The sequence below is a fragment of the Clarias gariepinus genome, chromosome 12, assembly GCF_024256425.1.
Source record: "Clarias gariepinus isolate MV-2021 ecotype Netherlands chromosome 12, CGAR_prim_01v2, whole genome shotgun sequence".
Taxonomy (NCBI): domain Eukaryota; kingdom Metazoa; phylum Chordata; class Actinopteri; order Siluriformes; family Clariidae; genus Clarias; species Clarias gariepinus.
This window is the reverse complement of record NC_071111.1, coordinates 21,574,197-21,588,257: the sequence shown is the minus strand read 5'-3', so window position 1 is coordinate 21,588,257 and position 14,061 is coordinate 21,574,197. Positions and strand designations below refer to the sequence as shown.

Genomic DNA, 14,061 nt, shown 5'->3' with positions numbered 1-14,061 from the left:
AGTCCAACCTGTCAAGTATCGGGACATTTGGTCCAAACTAAGCAATTAAGCTACAAATGCATGCCAACACACACACACACACACACACACACACACGATAAAACTAGTCAGGTATTTATGGGGACATTTTGGTCCTCACCAAAAAGAAATCTGACACACACACCTGTTCCTTGACCTCTTTTTAATGCAATTTTCCCATATTGAGACAAACCATAAGGGCCCACAAAGTCAAACTTGTCAGCTTTTGGTTGTTGCACTGTCCTTGTGGGAACATTTGGCAGACACCAAGTTATCAAAGCATGCCAGGGATTGACACTCACTCACACACTTACCCACTCACACACAAATCAAATGTCCAAATGTGTCCAGGTGTATCCTGGTATTTTTGTGGGGACATTTGGCCTGCATGTCTCTCTCTCACACACACACCCATACACTGAAGAAAAGAAGAAAAAAAAGCCCAACAAACTAAATGTCCCACAAAATCAAACAAGGTCAGGTATATTTTTTCTTGGTCCTCCCCAACAAGAACTCTAGCTATATAAGCACACCCACACCGACACACATACCTATTCCTTTAAACACCTTTTTCCATGTCGGGACAAACCAGATGTCCCCACAAAGTCAAGCCTGTCAGCTATTGGTATTCTTGTGAGGACATTTTGTAGACACCAAGATATCAAAGCATGGCCACCAGGAAGTCAAACATGTCCAGTATTAGTATCCGGGTATCTTTGTGGGGACACTAGAGATCTCTCTCTCTCTCTTACACACATATACACACACACACAATCAGGTATTTGTGGGAACGTTTAGTCCTATAAAAGAACTCTCTCTCTCACACACACACCTAGACCACCAGCAATTTAACAACTCTCTTTACAGATTAATGCCTCAGTCTTTAAAGCTTTCTCAAACACACGACGCCCACTTGAGGAAGATGTGAGAAACCCTCTCAGAGTTTTCAAACATGAATTAAACCGACGCAAAAACAGCGATCATGAGCTTAAAGCGGGAAGGGAAGGGATTGCTTTTGTTCCAGTAGGCGGTGAAAAGATCGGCCATAGTATTAGAGACAGCGATAGAGAGAGAGTGTGTGTATGTATGGAAGTGTGTTCCATTTGGGAAAAACTTGTAGAGGAATGCTAACAAGTGACGGCCATTTCCGTTTAATTATATCCTAATGAAGTGGCCGCGGTAGCCACGCCCACTCACTTTGAACCATTCATAACTTTTATTTGTGTGTGTGTGTGTGTGTGTTCACACGACTCGCTGGTTCTCCCTTGTTTATTTGCATTTCGCGTTTTGTGTTTGTCACCCGCCACACGAACGACCCTCTCGGTCCTCGGCAGCCTATCAGAGCAGCGGTGCTCGGGGGGGAGGCGAGTTTTCCTGCCCTCCTGTTTCTCCTGAGCGGCTCTCAGGGGCGAAGCTGCAGCTACACGAAAACCAGTTTGTGGAGAGAGAGAGAGAGAGAGAGAGAGAGAGCGGTTTGTTAGCTGCTGGCTTCTCAGGTGCGTTGCACATCCGCGTCATTTCTGCTTACCTGTAAAAACAAGAGGTCACGTGATCTCGAGGAAAAAATGGGTGGGAGAAAAAAAAAACCTTTGCACTTCGGCATTGAGAGAGAGAGAGAGACAGAGACTGAGTGAGTCCTCGGATTTACAGCTCCGGAGTGGTGTAGCGTCTCTCTTGTCTCTTTTTTCCTGGCGCAAAAAAAGGACATTTTTGTTTCCTGATCAAAAGGAATTCAAAGGATACAATGAAGAAGTTGCTTTGAGCCCAGGCTCGCGCTACAGTGTTCCTCAACACCGACCCAACTTCAAAGGTGAGCACGCGCGTTACTTGTTTGCTTGTTTGCCGCTTGTTTGTTTACTGTAGCGTTTTCCTTACAAAACGCGAGACATTTAACCCGCGGAAAGGTGTTTTCTATCCGCCTCAGCACTTTTATTCGACTGTTCTGACACTCTTGTTTACTCAATGCAAATAAAAAACACCCTTGTTTAGGTTTCATGACGTTCGTTTATAAAATAAAAAGTTTCATCCACATATTGATAAGACTTGATTGAGATTTGATGTTTTTTTTTTTAAACCAGCGACGCTGGACGTAGTTGTAGTTATTCTACAGTATATACTTTGTAGACTGTTTAACCCAACGCAGTGCTTCAGGTTTAGTATAAATTTTTCTATAATAATAAGCCTGTTTTACAAGCTACAGTGGTTGGAGTTTTACTAACTAGACGAAGCTGGTTTAAGGCAACAGTGGCATTGTTTCTTAGCTTCAGTAGGATTGGCTTTTAAATAGTGAAGAAAAAAAAACACTGCTCAACATGTTTTTGTCATTGTACATCTAAAGCAAGAAAGTGTTCTGCAACAGAAATGTCTGTGCAATGGATCACCCACCCATTATCATCCATACCGCTTTATCCTGTATTCAGGGTCGCAGAATGTGTCCCTAGAGATTTAGGGCACGAGGCGGGGTACACCCTGAACAGGGTGCCAATCCATCGCAGGGCACACACTCATACACTGTGGGCAATTTGGGAACTCCACTTAGCCTAATCTGAGGAAACCAGAGTATCCGAGGAAACCCACCAAGCTTGGGGAGAACATACAAACTCCATGCACACAGAGGCGGGAATTGAACCTGGACTCTGGAGAAACAAGGCGACAGTGCTAACCACTACATGACCGTGCCGCTGTGCAATGGATGTTCGGGTAACTTCCTGAAGGAAGGTGCTACAGAAAGCTAGGTTTAGTCGCCCAGTGATGTAATGTTTAGCACCTCTAGGGTCCTGGGTCTGTTTCTATAAACTTTGCATGTCCTTCATGTGATTGGTGGGTTTTCTCTGGGTACTTCGGTTTCCTCCAACAGTCCAAAGGCATTCAGATCAGCTCGTAGTGTCTGTGTGTGCTTGTTTGTGTGTCCTGTGATTGATTGGCATCCCGTCCAGGGTGTATTAGCCTGAGATATCCTCTTGGGGACTCTGTCCAAGATAAGTGGCATAGAGTGAGTGAGAACTAGTTTACTTAATTTACATTCAATCAGTGAAGAAGGTGATCTAAAAAACACATGCACACACAAACATACATCCATTAGCACAAGGAGTAAATGTAGGTTATAAACATTCCACACCACCCCCATTACCGGGCCAAGCTGTATTAGCGTGATTTTATCAGCTGTCTTTTCGTGTTCAGTTTTTATATGCATCGTATTTTGCCCTCGTATACCGCAGCCTTTACAAAGTAATAAAAAACGCCTAATGTGTTTCTAATCACATTGCGTGCCAGGCCCTGAGTAACAATTTTCTCTTTTCTTGTGAAATTCCCAACAAATATAATCGAGATCACAATGTAGTTCTCAGATGCCCTGCTCACTGCCCACTTTTTTTTATCCCTGTTCATTCATTATCCCTGTTCATAGGGTCAATTTGCAAAATACATCAAATCATGAAAAGGACACCTGAACATTAAAAAAAATTTTTTAACAAGTTTTCCTTCCTCTAAAGCCTACTGGAGTAAAACCTGACATTATATCTTTCTGTAGTCTGTTTCACCTCAAGGTTGTTGCAGTGCTTATTTGCGTTATCATAGACCACATTTCAGTCTGAAGCAGTCTATTATATTCTGAACTTGCTCATCAACAATTTGTTTCCAACTACAGAATTGCTCCTGAGTTTGTTTGTTTTTTCGTAGTTTTTGCATCAATGTGTGAAAATCCCAGCAGATCAGCAGAAAAACTCAAACCGATCCATCTGGCAGCAGCAACAATACCACGGTTAAAGTCATCGAGACTGATGAGTTTCTATTCTGATATATGACAAATATGAACCGAAGCTCTTAACCTATACGTATATGATCTTCTGCGTTATGCTGCCGTCTCATGATTGGCTGATTGGATAAATCCTCAGGTCTACAGGTTTTTCCAATACTCTTTTTTTGTTTGTTTTTTGTTTTTATATGCGCCTGAGACATAATCCATAATCTTCAAATTTAGTGCCGCGTATGCTCATTTTGTCGTTTGTCTCCATGAACATTCATTCTACTTGTTCACGGAAGCAGCGACCATATCGGTGTGTCTCGGCACAAGAAGCACTATGAGTGCGATATGTCTTTTTGACAGGCTGTGCCCGTGTTGTTTAAGAACCCTCACCACTCACTGTGCAGAGCCTCAGATAGAGTTCGGAAAAACTGTTCCATTCCACTCAATAAATGAAGTAAATCTTAATGCAAAGTATAAATCGTTCCCGAGTCGAAATCCAGCCGATCGATTCAGTCAACCCACAGGAGTTTGACCAAGTTGCATCGTACCCTTGTGTTAAAAACCAGAGCTGCTTAAGATGTATCGGACAATAAACATGACTGGTACTGAAATGAAATCACAATGGCCAAAAATCGAATCAAATCAACAGTCAACTGATCAACAGTCAACTGATCAACAGTCAACTGATCAACAGTCAACTGATCAACAGTCAACTGATCAACAGTCAACTGATCAACAGTCAACTGATCAACAGTCAACTGTCAACAATCAACTGATTTTAGAGACGTTCTAACGGCAGTGGGTTTTGAGATGTTACACCAGTGCACACCAACCATTGTTGGGGAAGTTACTCAGGAAAAGTAATCTACTACAAATTATTAATTACTACTTTAAAATTGTAACTTGATTAAATTACTGATTATTACTTGTAAAAAGTAATCAAATTACGTTACTTTATAAACATCTGTCACAGCGTGCGCCTGTGATGATGTTGAGCCTCTTCTTGCTCCTCGCTCACTCCGTAGGCTTCCTACGTAGACCTCCCCCGTAATTTATGTTAATCGATCTCGGGCTTACTCTGCGTTTATTAAAAATTTAATAAAATCCTCACTTTTTTCCCCTCTTCCTTCTCAGTTTTTTTCTGAATAAAATCATCTCTTTTCTGTAAAACCTTGCCTCGTGACTGTGGTGCCACCGGTGCAAAAAGAGTGAACCCGTTACAACGTCAAATGTAAAACTACAAAGCTCCCCAATGATTGATTAAAGCGCATGCTCGTTAATTGATGCTCCCGTGCAAAACGTGATTTTTAAATGTATTTTGATTCAATTTTAAACACTACATTTGTAACGCAAGTAACATAATGTTATTGACATTGGTAACAGTAATCAAATTACATGCATTTAAAATGTAACGCATTACATTACTGCGCTATCCGGAAAAGCAATTCGATTACAGTAACGCGTTACACCCAACTCTGGCTCTGGTCATTCAGTACATTCAGGTCGTCAGCTGACTTCATTTTATTGCCACATAACGTTGCTGAGTCTATACCTGATCAACTAAGGCAAACCCAGATCATGACACTGTCTCCAGAGACTCGTAAAGTAGTCATTATGCATGATGGGCGCATGCGCTTCCCTTTACTTGGAATGAATAAAGAAGTCCGATCTTTATGCTCCCTAGCTTTTTTGATTAGTCTCACTAACAAGTGTTTTTTTTATGGCTACACAGCTCTTTAGTCCCACTGTAACTCTGTGTGTCCCATGTTTTTATTTTTGACATTTTTCCTCTTTCTTGTCTCTTTCCTTTAGAAATGGAGTGGTGGCGTGTGGCAGCGCTCCTGGTGCTTCTGTGTGTTTGCCGCTCTGACTGCGATCAGCCCCGTGCCCAGTTTTCCTCCCTAACCACGATCAGCACAGTAGTCCAGGACCCCCGGACAGGCCGGATCTACCTGGGCGCCGTCGACGCCATCCATCAGCTGGACGCTAATCTACAGAAGGAGAGTACAGCTCAGACGGGACCCAAAAAAGACAGCCCGAACTGCACTCCCCCCATCACTGCCCAGTGTGTAGAGGCTGTGGAAACGCACAACGTCAAAAAGCTTCTGCTGGTGAATCCGGCTCAGGGCACGCTGGTTTCGTGTGGCAGTGTCTTTCGCGGCATCTGCTCCCTGCTCAATCTGAGTAACGTTGAGCAGCAAGTGTACTACAGTGACAGCAAGACGTATGTGGTCACTCCAGACAAGTCAGTCTCAGTGGTGGGAGTGATCTCAACCTTTAACCAGTACAGTTGGCAACCGATAAATTTGAGTGTTTTCCTAGTAGGTCAAGGCTATGGCAGTGCAGATAGTGTGAAGCTGGTCAGCACCCGTCTGTTGCAAGTGTACAATGACATGGACATATTTGAGAACATCGTGGAGACCTCCACTGTGCAGGCAGGCCCATACATGCAGCGCTACCAGCATGACTTTCGCTACGCTTTCAAGCACAAATCCCATGTCTTCTTTCTGTTCTCGCGAGCAATGGGCGCCAACGATAACCGTAAGGTCAGCTTTTTGGCTCGCCTCTGCGATAACGACCAGGAATACTATTCCTACATAGAGCTTCAGCTCAGCTGCAGCAAAGGCAAAGACAACGTCTACAACAAGGTGCAAGCAGCATACTTGACCTCTCCAGGGTCGATTCTCGCCCAAAACCTTAGCTCGAATGGCTTGCCAGCAGATGATGAGGTGCTGTTTGCTCTGTTCAGCAAACCGGATGGCCAGGACTCTGCCCTCTGCATGTATCCTATGAGCAGCATCAACCTCAGACTGCAGGAGGCCCTGAAGTCATGTTATAGAGGAGAAAACATTGACACAAAGCCAAGAGCTGTCATGTCTCCTTACACCACCAAAAACGTGGAGCTTTGTCTGCCCAAGAGAGAGGTGAGTGTGTGACCATGTCGGGGTTTTTTTTCTTATTTTACAGAATGCATGTACACTTGTGATTTGAAATGTATCTATAGTCTAATAATAAAAATCAGTTTAACCCGTTCACAAGAATAAGGAAATCAATATGTGAATGCGGATGTGTGATGAATGTATTCTCAAGGTCTCATGCCTCTTTACCACGTTTGGTAAGGAACACCCACAAGACCAGTTTTGAAGATGCTCTGACTCAGTAATACTGCCATCACAAATAGGCCCTTGTCAAAGTCACCCAGGTTCTTAGACTTGTCCATTTTTCCTGCTTCCACACATCAGCTGTAGGAACTGACTACTGACTTTCCCCATAATATATCTCCCTCCTTGACGGGTGCCATTGCAACGAGATAATCAGTACAGTAACACCTCGGATTACGAGTAATGCGGTTTACGAGTGTTCCGCAAGGCGAGCAAAGATTTGTAATTAATTTTGACTTGAAAAACAAGCCTTATCGTGGTTTATGAGTACCGAGTATCATGTATCACGCATGCACTTCTTGATTTGATCATAACTGAGCCAACGTTTTTTCTCTCTCTTGCGCTGCGGGTAATCATCTCCCCTGCTGGGTCTTAGTGCTCATCTCTTACTGGTATAATCAACATCCGTGTATGTGTGTCTGTGTGTGGGTGTTTTTTTTTTTCTTTCTCTTGAGCTGCGGAGTGTGTGTTATGTGTGTCAAATTACGCCCCACACACACACACACACACACTCTCTCGTCTTTATTGTGTGTCAGTGTTTGAGTGTGTGTGTTGTATGTGCATGCGTAATTTGACACACATAACACACACTCCGCAGCTCAAGAAAAAGAAAAACACACACAGACACACACACACACACACACACACACACGGATATTGATTATACCAGTAAGAGTCGGGCATTAAACCCAGCAGGTGAGATGCATACACACACAATCGGCAGCGCAAGAGAGAGAAAAAAACACACACACACAGAACCTGTGCGCATAAATGAAAACACTTATCTGTCGGATTTAGTTTTACTTTTTTTAAGGTAAAGTGCAGGTTAATTTGTTTTATTTTTACTTTATATTTTGTGTTAATTATTTTATGTATTTCTTTTTTTGGGCTGTAGAACGAATAATTAGCGTTTTTATTATTTTTCATGGGAAAATTAAATTTGGTTTATGAGTGTTTCGGAATACGAGCCCGCTTCCGGAACAAATTATGCTTGTAATACGAGGTTCCACTGTATTATTCACTTGACCATTCTGTGGTTTTATTTTTTTATGCCGGATTCGTGATATGGCATGGGTTGCAAAAATGTTCAATATCTGAGAAATGTCTTAAATGTGTCTAAATAACACACAGTACAGGGGTTGGGGTCATTTTAGTGCATAACACTGGGCCCTCACCTCAGACTGCTGCAGATTTGTTTGCTCTAACATCCCGTGTTTTATCTTTCGTTTGTATTTTATGGGGATATATGGGGCTTTCTTGGTCTTCTGCAAATTTTGTAAACACGGTAAACTATAGCGTTGAATGGCTCTGTTGAGTGACTTGTGTAGCCATGCCCACTTTAAGGGCAAAAGAGTTAAATTAAGAAAAAAAGCTGGCACATTATTGCCCATAATGATCCTTCTACTCAGCATTTTGATTTCATTTATGGCGCAGGTTAATATTAACTTCAGGCAAATACAGAAGGACTGGCAAAGTTTCATTAAATCCTGTCCAGTCAGTTTTGCAGAGACTGGTTTCTGGTCCTCCAATGTATGAAACATAAAGATATCATTGAAGGACCGAGTTCTGACCAGTGTACAATCGAAAAAAAAAAAAAACATACTCCAAACATTGTGTGGATGTGTGTGTGTGTGTTCACCAGGAGTTCACGGTAAACAATTTCCCTTGTGGAGCCGAGTTCCTGCCGTCTCCGTTGGCCACTACACCCGAATTTGCTTTGAGTGCCAGCGCCATCTACACCAGGAAAAGCCTGCTGACGTCTGTGGCTGTGTCTGTGGTAAACAACAACACTGTGGCTTTCGTGGGCACCAACACAGGAGAAGTGCTTAAGGTAATGTTTTTTTCCTCTTGTAAAACAGATTAGAATATTACTATACAGCTTGCAGGCCGTTGTGAATTCTGATGGATCTGTCAAGCCCAATGTTATTTACTTTTTGCCCTCGCTTTGCAGATTTATCTGACCGATCACGCTGACATGTACGGCAAATTTCCAGGAGATAGTAGCGATGGTCCAGTTAGCAAATCTATGTTCTTTGATTCCACAATGGATCATCTGTACATCACCACTATGAAGAAGGTGGTTAAGCAATACCTACAGAGTGAAATCATTTCTCAATATGTGTGTATTCTAAACTGTTTGAATACATCATACTTCTGTTTTACTTTTAGATCACGAAAGTTCCCGTGCAGGCGTGTGAACAAAAAAAAGACTTTCACTCGTGTATGAGTCAGAGAGATCCGTATTGTGGCTGGTGTGTCCTCGAGGGCCGGTAAGTGAGCACCTTAAACACAGAACCACTTGATGTCAATAAAGTTCAATGATTGTTACATATGAACTCAGTTACTGATGATGAAAATGAAACCCATCATGTTCACTTAAATTTCTTAACTTTATGACCAGTTTATGTAAACAATAAATTAAGTTGTTTTGATTCGAAGGGAAATTGTCGGGTTTAGTTCCTGTTAAATAAAGTGCTCAGAATAAATCAAAGAAGATAAAGCCTCTGATGCCTTTAAATCCCAAATCAAAAGTTTGCTTTGGGTTAGCTACTTAGTGGTCGATTGTAGATGGGAGAGTTTCTTCCCACAGTCCGAAGACCTGCAGATCAGGCTAATTTGCCGGTAGTGTCACTCCGTCCATGGTGTTACCCCGCCTTGTGTCTGCCCCAAGTCCACTAGGAGACGCTCCGGGCCACCTGTGACACTGTACAGAATGGGTTAAAAAGGTCAGGATATGCACTACTCACAATAAGTTAGGGATATTGTGAGAGACTTAGTGGATGTCATACATACGGTGTTTGTTTCACTTCAGACATTTTTGGGATAGGGAGGCAATTCTATTGGGGTGATAGACACACCTTATTTTGTGTTTTCCATGTAATGGTTCATTGTGTACAGGTGTGCCCTACAGTATGTTGGGGCCAATCCCAAAAGACAACCTTTTTCAATGTGGCATAAATTTCAACATTCTGTGGATATAAAAGCTGGTATTGTCACTAAGTCATTCCAAGTTCATCAATCAAACAGGCATAAACACACGACATCACTTAACGGACGAGCAGCACCACCTGGCCAAGGGCGCGCCTTTGGCTCGGTGGCAGGCAGTCAGATGTTGCTCGTGACCTTGGTGTGTTTTAGAGTGTCATTAGCAGACTTGCAACAAGACACAGAACTACTGGCAGAGTTCATGAGAGACCCAGGAGTGGAGCCCCACATGTGACAGACCGCAACAATGACCAGTACCTAACCACCTATACACTCAGACATCAGACAACATGATGTCCACACATGCGAGGGGTACTAGGGTTTCCATACAAACCATTCGCAACCTACTCCACCGCTTTGGCTCAAATGCCAGATGACCGTTGCAGGTGACTCCACTGACACCAAGACACCGCCGTGAACGTGGGCACAAGACCATGTGACCATGTGACCTGGACAATGCAGCAGTGGTCTACCATCCTGTTTACAGAAATGATTGTCATCAGCGTTGCCGGAAAAGGCGAGGTGAGCGATACGCTGAGGTCAACATGTTCCCCAGGGTTTGCTTTGCACGTTCTTACCTCAGAGACATCATAGAACCCATCATCATCCCCCAATTCCGCCAGCACACCCCCAACTTTCTGTTCATGGACGATAATGCTCTACCAGAATTGTCACAGCTCGACTTCAGGAAGTTGGAGTGCCTCATATGGTATGGCCATCAATGTCCTCTGACCTGAACCCCATAGAGCATGTCTGGAACCAGTTGAAGCAGAGACTGGTTGATCGTACCCCACCTCGACGTGACCTGGCAGAACTACCTGTAGCACTTGTGGAAGAGTGGAACTCATTGCCTCAGAACAACATCATGAGGCTAGTGAGGAGCATGAGACGTCGCTGTCAAGCTGTCATTGTGGCAAATGGTGGAAACCCCTTGGGGCTATCCCTGTTATTGTCTAAAGTTTTGGGGTAAAAAATATTAAACTAATAAAAATGGTGTTTCTTCTCATACATTTTTAGTAATATCAAAGGGACCTTTTACTTATTTCATTCAAATTCAGAGCAAATAGGAAAAGCACTCATTTAAAAAACAATATACCTAACTTATTGTGTATGTGTGTATATATATATATATATATATATATATATATATATATATATATATAGATATAGATATATATAATAAAATTTTATTTATTTATTTTTTTTGTCTTGCAGATGCACCAGAAAAAAGGAATGCCGCCAAGGAGAGGAGAGGGACGCATGGCTGTGGAGCAGGGCATAAGTAACTTTTTTTTTTTTTTTTTTTCTCACGGATTTCCGGAGTCACTAGCCATTTAGCCTTTTTGCTAGCCACAATTTTGTTACCAGAAAATCGCACTTTTTTCTTCACCATGAAACGTTAATGTTTGTTATATCTAGATTTACTTATAAATGACAGCATGCACTGAATCACTATATTCACTATATTGTACACTATATAACACTATATTACTAGTAGTCAAGTATTCGGTACTGTTGAGATAGCTCCCAATATAAAAACATGCACACATGAACAGTGTATTCTGTTTATTAACCTTAAATTCAAGCTTCTTACGACATGAAATTGAAAAATAACAGATTCAGTACAACTGAACTCATTCTGATATTAAAAGTACAGCAACTCAGAACATTTATTTTCGTTTTAGTGTGTTCTGTACTATTATCAGGTATTATTATTCATTATGTATTATTATATCAGAATTCTGAGTTTCAATCAATTGATAAATTTTCTATCATTCAACATGAAATCTAAATAGATTTTAATAGTGATTACTTTTTTATATATAATCAGTATATATAAGTATAATCACTTATTATTTATATATAATCAGTAAATAACCTATGCGAAAGGGGCAAACATTCTCATCCTGTTGAGAAGCAATAGCCCTTTAAGGAAATGAATGTGTGTGTGTGTGTGTGCGCATGCGCGCGCACAATGCATGTGTGAACATGTGTAGAGAGAGGTATTAAATGTCCTCATTACATTCATGCACGTTTTATGCACGTAATATTACCTTGCAATGCGTTTATTATATCGGATGACTTTAGGAAAAACTACAACAAAATATATTGTCATACTAAAGAATAAACTACCCGCCAAAGTGGCTACTGAGACTAAAGTTATTACCTGGCACAGCCGAATTTTACCCGCATTTGGCGGGTGGGCGGGTGCCAATATCAAGCCCTGCTGTGGAGCCCCAACCAGAAATGTGCAGGCATTCAGAGTTTCGATCCTCCCAACCTCAGCTGCAAGAAGACCAACCAGGTCAGATACGATTAATCTATCTCTTAATAATTTGTATTCATGAGGCACTTCTGGGAAGCTCAAACCTCTCCTGGTACAGTGCAAATGTTGATTCCATTGTTAGTTCTGTTAAGCTTATTACAGGGCTTTGTTAGACTTTAGTCCTGAATCTCTACAAATAAAAAAAAAAGTCAATTGTGTATTAATTGAATTTAGATTGATTTTTTATTCAATCTCTTTCGTGCACAACGTAACATGTATTTAGTGTTTGTATTTTGTTTGGTTTAGTCTTGGTAGAGCTGCCCATGTCCTTGAATGAACTTAATGCATGAGCTCTTACATATCAGGTCCACTTTATTCACACCTCTATTGAACTTATCATTTGACTTTGCCTTTTTTGAGGTTTTAATAAACGTAAATAGTATTGTATTTTTTTTTCCCCTCTTAAGAGCCTGTGATTCCACTGTAATTGCCTTTGCGACACTCAGGAAGTTAAGACAGTCATTAAATCTTTGTCTGGCTTTACAGGTGAAGATTAATGCGTCCCCGCTCCCCAGCAGAATAAACGGTCAGCTGACCTGTGAATTCGGTGATTTTGTAAGCAATGCTGAAATGAACAACCGTCAGATTATCTGCGCTTTACCGAACCCGGAGATCATTCCACAGACACCTGAGACACAAGGTGAGACTTTATTCTTCAGACAAGACCTCTCAGCGCCATGCCACTATAGGAAGGTTTAACATTCTTACGGTAATGAGCAAACTGATTTCAGATTTTAGAGATGGTTCCAGAGGCAATTATCTAGTTTAATTTAAGCACATCTCCAGGCACCCTGTGTTTAGAATTGTTTTCCCAGAGAGGGGTCGGTGCTTTCCTAATGCTGTCTATTTAATTAGACATCGTTCATCTCTGACGCATACAAGTGATATCCTAAAATGCTGTCTTAACAGCTGCTTCCTGGAAGAGCTCTTAGTATCAGAGGCGATAACACTGTGTAGTCTGTCACAGTAGTGTACATATCATAGCATTAGTTAGGCTACAGAATATACTGTATGTAGGACAAGACACTGCTCTTAATAATGGCAATAAAATACAAGTCTTTACGTAGTAAGTGAAGTCATTAGAAGTGGCAAGAAAAGTTATTTTAAAGAGAACTTTAAAAAAAAAATCCAATTTTAAGTAGTCAATATTACTGTATAATAATTGCTGTGTCTTGCTTTTTGTCTGTGTGAGATAATGGCACATTTAACGCTGATAATAAGATGACTCAGGAAACATTAGTGCAAGTTTCATTATAAAAACTTCTAGATACAAGTTTGGATAAAAACCAAAGTTGTGCGCTTGAGCTACCTTCAAGGGAAACTATTTTTACAAAAATACTTTAAGTGTAAGCTGTGGGAGTGGTGGCTCAGGCAGATAAGGCTCTAGATTGTTCATTTTTACACACACATATGACAGCAGTTAACATTTGACATTTTGATCTTGTTCCCTGATTCTTACAGAGTAAAAAGTGTCCTCAGTTTGAGAAATTGGAGCCCCAACTCATTCCCGTGGGCCACAAAAAGCAAGTCAAGTTCGAGGGCAAAAACTTGGAGAAATACACGGTAAAGATATTACGTGATTATATTGGGTGGTCCCTGGTGATTCCCATTCCTATTGTGTAGTGCGTCCAACAGCTCAGCCACGACATATAACGACAACATCGGGTACGACTGCGCTATATGTTCACTCCCTTTCCTTTGGTATAAAACCAACACTGATCAACAAAGCGTAGCAGTCCAGGATGGAGAAGCAGTGTGAACAACGCATCTCTAATTTTAATAATATGCTTTAAAATGGACCTTCCAACCTTTTAGGGCCATGTGAG

The 14,061-nt window shown here is 41.5% G+C and overlaps 1 protein-coding gene across 1 annotated transcript; it reads left to right on the top strand.

Moving 5' to 3' along the window:
* The first annotated feature begins 1,291 nt into the window (after nt 1-1,291).
* LOC128534296 (plexin-B2-like) lies at nt 1,292-12,592 on the top strand. Its single transcript, XM_053508675.1, has 6 exons — nt 1,292-1,828; nt 5,576-6,687; nt 8,567-8,755; nt 8,876-9,001; nt 9,094-9,194; nt 11,125-12,592. Exons 2-6 carry the CDS (start codon nt 5,578-5,580, stop codon nt 11,189-11,191), a joined length of 1,593 nt encoding a protein of 530 aa, XP_053364650.1. The 5' UTR covers nt 1,292-1,828; nt 5,576-5,577; the 3' UTR covers nt 11,192-12,592.
* The last annotated feature ends 1,469 nt before the right edge of the window (nt 12,593-14,061 follow it).